The sequence below is a fragment of the Hevea brasiliensis genome, chromosome 7, assembly GCF_030052815.1.
Source record: "Hevea brasiliensis isolate MT/VB/25A 57/8 chromosome 7, ASM3005281v1, whole genome shotgun sequence".
Classification (NCBI taxonomy): Eukaryota; Viridiplantae; Streptophyta; class Magnoliopsida; order Malpighiales; family Euphorbiaceae; genus Hevea; species Hevea brasiliensis.
In genome coordinates, this window is record NC_079499.1 from 104,177,447 (window position 1) to 104,183,433 (window position 5,987).

Sequence of the window (5,987 nt, forward strand, 5' to 3'; positions counted from 1 at the left end):
GATATAATTAGCTTTGCGGTAAATATTTATTTTTTATGCAATTATTAATGGAATATTTTCTCAAAATTAAATAAATAAACCAATAAAATACAAGATAATCTTTCAATAAGATGATATGAGTTATAAAATAAGATATCTTATATCATACTAGAATATCAGACTTTGCTCAGGTTGAGAGATGCCTATCTCACTAAGCTAAGCCTGCAAGTTGTTGTGAATTGTTTTCCTGCACCTTAGAGTAGGCCTGGCCACAATTGGAGTCGATTTTGAGTTGGAATTGATGTTTGAGGAGATTTGGGACAGGACTGCTATACCCCTTCCCGTCCTAATTTTAATTTTTCAATTTGATTTCGACTCAATTCAATTTTGATTTAATTAAATCTAACTGTCAAAACTTTTTCTCTTTTTTAAAGGAAAAATCCAATTTTGATTCGAAATCAAACTAGATGATTCCTTCGGGATTTCAATCCTATTCAAGGCAAATCGATTTAAGCCTATTTCAGACCCATATTAAGTCAATCCAATTCTGATTCAACTTCAGAATCAAATCAAACCATCACCAGACCTACCCTCAAGTCGTGATACAATTCAACTCTTCTAAGCTTATCAATCAATGTAATTCAATAACTATTTGCATAAGTTTCAAATATAAACTTTTCAAGATCAACTTTTAGCATAGGAAAATCAAATTGTGAAAATATATCGTCTATGACCACTACCAAAGAAAATTTCTAACAAAGAGTTTGTCTAAAAGTTGCTATTCACATTTAGCAACAACAATGGCAAACATGGTTTAAAATGGCCACTTTTGCTTGTGAATTTTGTTTTTAACGAAGTAAATCTTATTATTTTGTCATTTCATAAAACTCCATGAACTAAAGAAACTTTGATCCTATGCCTAAAAATGCAAACAAGTTATGGTAAAAGGGCACCCACCCACAAAGATCAGACAAAATCAAGTAGCCAGACCTGTTGGAACCCGTTGGCTCTCCCAATAGAGCAAAAGAGGAGCCAAAAAGTCCACTAGTAGCAAACAACAAGGGAAGCTGAGTTGTAGAAGAATAACAAGAGCAAGTTGTGCCAAGCAGTTAAAATGTATCTTATCTGTTCAACGCTCATGACTTTGCATGTGAATTTTGCAAAGAATAAAAACCAACAGCACTAAGTTTACATGTGATTTGAACTCGATAAACAATTCATTAAAAGCATTGATAAGCTTGTGTTGTATAACCTATCACTCCATATAAAAACTCTTCATAAAAATAGACGCATCATAACTAGAAAACATAAAAAGATGATGATGAAAGCCTATTAAATTCTTTAGGAGAAATGCAACATTTCACGGAGCACGAGGTTCAAATGACCCCTTATGTTGTAACCAGAAGATAAGCAACACCTTTCAGATATTCAACAATCTCAGATCCTCCAAGCTTTGAACTTCCAAAAACTCTGTCAACAAAAGTAATTGGAACCTGTGACAGGTACAGAACATTAATCAACCGAAAGAGGAAATCAGCAGTGACAAACTTTTGATATAAACCAACAAACAGCATAAAAAAAAGTAGCTAAAATAACCAAAGCATAGAGAGCATAAAGGCAGAAAAAAGAGTTTGTTCAACTCTACATAACATTTGAACCTTCATTCTGAACAAAATAAAAGAAATCCTAGCCAAATCATCTTTTGGAAATTTCTAGGGCTTATCTGGCCTTACTGCCATAAATAAAAATGCAACTACATCACTTTTTTTTGGTGGTGCATAACAATATCCAATAATGATATTAACTATGAAAAATTAAATAAAAAATATAAGAGCCTTACGAAGCATTCATCAATCAAAGCTACTATACGAGTCATAAACACATTTTATCAGTTCCATTTCTTGAGTTCTGTGGAAAATGGTGATGACAAAAGGCTTAAATAAGAAAAAACCATCAGCTTTAATCATGAGTTGCCAAACTGAATATATGCACACCATGACTGTAAAAGGCTTATGATGGGTTAGCAAACTGTAAGTAAGATTATGCACGGCAGACGTCAATTTTAATCACAGCAATATATATATATATATGTGTGTGTGTGTGTGTGTGTGTGTGTGTGTGTTACTACCTCCTCAATATGGTACCCTTTTCTGGAAGCCCGAACAATCATCTCCATTTGAAAGACATACCCCTTGCTAACAACTGAGGTTATTATATCTTCGAGAACTGATTTTTTATAAAGCCTTCAAGGAAAAAAAGGGGGAAAGAGAGAGAGAGAGAGATCTCATAAAAAATCCACCAAGTATAGAAAAATGAACGCACGAATACCATAAACTCATTCATATACCGGAAAGACCCTGTCAAATCAGATACACCAGGCCACAGAAGTGTTTGTGCAAGAACATTTGCTCCCCTACTTGTTAGTTTGCGCATAAGATTCCAACCATGTACACCGCCGCCCTGAGCATACCGGGTTCCAGTGACTATACTTGCACCAGTCTCCAACTGTTTTCTAAGGAGCAGATAATAGAGAACAATACATGAAAACAACAAGGTATTAGGCATCTATGGAACAATAGAATGGCATAAAATTGTAGATTGGAAACTTTCTTACTTGATAAAGCTTGGCAAGTACTTTGGCTGCAAAACATAATCACATAAATCAGATAGATGAAACTTGAAAATGGATCAACCTGAGCTACTATTTATACAGTTTCCAATCCCAACCACATGCATGTAAGCTTAGAAATATTTTTTTTCTTTCAATTTCCTTTTCAGATGAAGTAGATCACTGAGAAATATATATAGAAATTACATGCACAAGGTCCAGAAGATAAGGGATGCACATATAAATTAGAAGTCGCCAATAAGCTTCCAAGCATTAGAGGTGGATCTAAATGTTGAACTACAGATGAATAATCCTTACATGGTGGGATAGATCAGCATCCATGATTACAACGAAATTTCCAGATGCATGCTTCAAACCATGAATGTAAGCCGTTCCTGAGGGTATAAATGCGTGAAGGACAAGTTTCCCATTATTATCATACATAAAAACATAACCACCTACCTAAACCAAGCTTCTTCGGCCTTGGTCTTAACAACTGCAACATCATGAAAAGTGAAATAGATAAAGTCAAGAAAAAAAAAAGTGTCATAATTAGTTGGAAGCCAAAAGGTTAATTTAAAAATTAACGTTTTATTGGTATAGTACTTACAATGCAATCTTCACCGTAAACTTGCTGCAACTGCTTTACAACATCTTGAGTACCATCAGGACTCCCATCGTCAACAACAATAATTTCAAACTCAACATCCCTAAACAAAACAAAACAAAACAAAACAAACAAATAAATAAATATATTCCTGAATACATTTACTTTTCTCATTTGTTTAACTGTTGGTCAGTAGCCATTCAACCATTCCAAGTGTTAAACTCACAAAATTAATGAGAATGCTTTGTGAAACTAATGTCCTGTTCCTGAATGACTAATAAACAACAGTATCTCAGTTTCGTCTAATTTTCTTGGCAAACTTAAACGCTAGATACTGCCCCAACAGAAGGAGAATTTGTTCAATAATATTGTGGTAATCCCTCCTACATTTTCATAACTAACTGAATTATCTATAGGACTTAAGTTTTGAATAAAGGAAGTTAAATGACCAAAAGGGTAATATTTGATGTTTGTACTAGATTAACTCTCGCAACCTAACAAATATCTTAAATGAAAGCTTCCATTTTGTTGTGTTTTTAGGAACATAATCAGAAGCAACCACATTGAGACATTAAACAAAATGAAAAATAAGGAAAATTCTACCTATCAAACCTAATTTAATAGTTCCATCCAAAATGTGATCGGTCACAAATTTTCTCCAATTTAATTAGTAACTTCACCTCCTCTCTTTCATCTTTTATAGATATTCATTTGTCGATCAATAGAAAGAGCAAAAATGTTCGCCTCATGAACAACAATCAGTTAATTCATCGCTCCTCCATAAACGAGGATCCACTAATCCAAAATTCAGCAAAACAGCCAATCCCCAAAAGAATAATTAGAAACAAAAAGCAGATACAGGTACCTGACATGCTTAAAGATGAGGTAGACGATGAGGGCAATGTTGAGGCGCTCATTGTAGGTTGGGATTATAATACTGTACTTGTTTTTCTCCTCCTTGCGCTGCTCCATGTTATTTTCTTGATATTAAAACCTATATCGCTCTTATTTGAGTAGAATTCACTAACCCTCTGTCAAATTGGTGAGGACTCGAATTGGGGAAATTATTGAATCTCTCTGGAATTGTCCGCTTAAATTTCTTTTTGGTTCAGTAAAGATCGTGAAACTCTAAAAGATAACGATAATGGCTTCAAAGTGACGAAACACGACGACGGCCACCACCACAAAGACAAGGAGAACGTGCGATCCACAGCAACGAGCGGTGGCTTCAAAGTAACGAGTTAATTTATAGCGTAACACATGATTCATTCCTTAATAGTTGATTCAATTATATACTTTAACCTATCGCTCGGTCCCAGCCCTTTTTTTTTTTAATACATATTTATATCACTAAAGGAAATGGCCTAAGTGCAGTATAATGAAAGAATGTAAAAGATCCTCAAGCTACAGATTCAAGTTCTGGCCCCCTAAAAGTTCATTGCAGTTACCATGAAGTGTTACAATCGCAGCCTAGCTGCAAATCAAGGTTCATAGATAAAAAGGGCCTCACTATCCATCTCATCAAGAAAACAAGGCCCAGCCCAATAACCAAAACCCTAAACTTCGGAACAGGAAACAGATAGAACAGAAAGCGTCGTCGTCCCGCTCTTGTAGACCCAGCCAAGCAACAAGATAGAATCAGCACTACCAAAGCCTACTTAAAGAGATTCCCATCGAAAAACGTTCAACAACTGTTGAGCAAGCTAAATAAGGCCTAGAAGAAATTATCGCATAACCATGGTGATGAACCGAAAGCGAATCAGGGGAGACCAAATAGGCAGTAGGCAGAACTCTTACTGCTTATCATCGAAGGACTGGATGTCGAGCAAGGACACTAATAACATTCCCAATATTTACCAGGCCACTAAAACCTTTAACTTGCCGAACTCTATAGGCTTTTGATGAAGAAATTAAAGAGAAATAGTATAATATCCATACTATGCATGGATAATATATAATTTTTATTTTTTAATTTTAAATTAAAATTTATTTTTTATTTAATTTAAATAAATTTTTATCTATTATAATAATAAATTTTTAATTAATTTATAATATAATTAATGAAAATATCTATTTAATTTTTTTTATACATATATTAATATTAATAGTAACTATTTCATTTTAAATGTAATAAAAATACTTTATTTAAAAAATAACTTATTTTATACTATTTTTATATTTTATTTCATAATTTATGTAAATCAATATTTATTTTTTATAAATTACAGAAAATATATTAAATTAATAAAAAATAATATTATTTTAAAAATATATAAATATAATATTTTTTGTTATTAATATAATAAAAAAATTAAATTACTAATAATGAATTGAATAATATAATTTTAATAATAATGAAAATATATAATATTATTATTAATTAAAAATAATATTCTATTATAGTATTTTTTAAAAATACTATATATAAGTGTAAATTCTTTTTTATTAATCTGATATATTTATATATAATAATTCTTTCATAAAAATTATTATCACTTTACATAAATTTATAATATAAAATAAATATATTTTATAAAATTAAAATTTTAAAATATCGTCATTTTCTATTAATATAATAAATATTAAAAATATATACTATTTTTTAAAAAATAGATTTTATAATTTTAATTATTTTTAGTCATTTTTATTTATAGTTAAATTTTCGATACAGTCATATTACAATTTATCTTTAAAATTATCCTTTTATATAAAAATATAGTTGAGAGACAAATTTTATACATAAAAATATAGATATTTATTTAAAATTTAAAAAATAATTCTATTGAAAATTAA

The 5,987-nt window shown here is 31.1% G+C and overlaps 1 protein-coding gene across 1 annotated transcript; it reads right to left on the reverse strand.

Annotated features, from left to right (window-relative positions):
- Positions 1 to 1,172: 1,172 nt before the first annotated feature.
- LOC110664053 (dolichol-phosphate mannosyltransferase subunit 1) lies at positions 1,173 to 4,485 on the reverse strand. Its single transcript, XM_021823582.2, has 8 exons — positions 4,060 to 4,485; positions 3,198 to 3,297; positions 3,050 to 3,083; positions 2,906 to 2,982; positions 2,594 to 2,619; positions 2,327 to 2,491; positions 2,108 to 2,222; positions 1,173 to 1,472 (listed from the first exon to the last, which is right to left on the reverse strand). The coding sequence occupies exons 1-8, from the start codon at positions 4,164 to 4,166 to the stop codon at positions 1,368 to 1,370; spliced, it is 729 nt and encodes a 242-aa protein (XP_021679274.2). The 5' UTR covers positions 4,167 to 4,485; the 3' UTR covers positions 1,173 to 1,367.
- Positions 4,486 to 5,987: the final 1,502 nt, after the last annotated feature.

Coding starts and splice junctions, on each gene's coding strand:
- LOC110664053 (XM_021823582.2), bottom strand. CDS start 4,166: ATGGAGCAGCGCAAGGAGGAGAAAAACAAGTACAGTATTATAATCCCA. Junction 2,492..2,593: donor TACTTGCCAAGCTTTATCAA/GTAAGAAAGTTT, acceptor TCTGCTCCTTAG/AAAACAGTTGGAGACTGGTG. Junction 2,223..2,326: donor GATTTGACAGGGTCTTTCCG/GTATATGAATGA, acceptor TTTTCCTTGAAG/GCTTTATAAAAAATCAGTTC.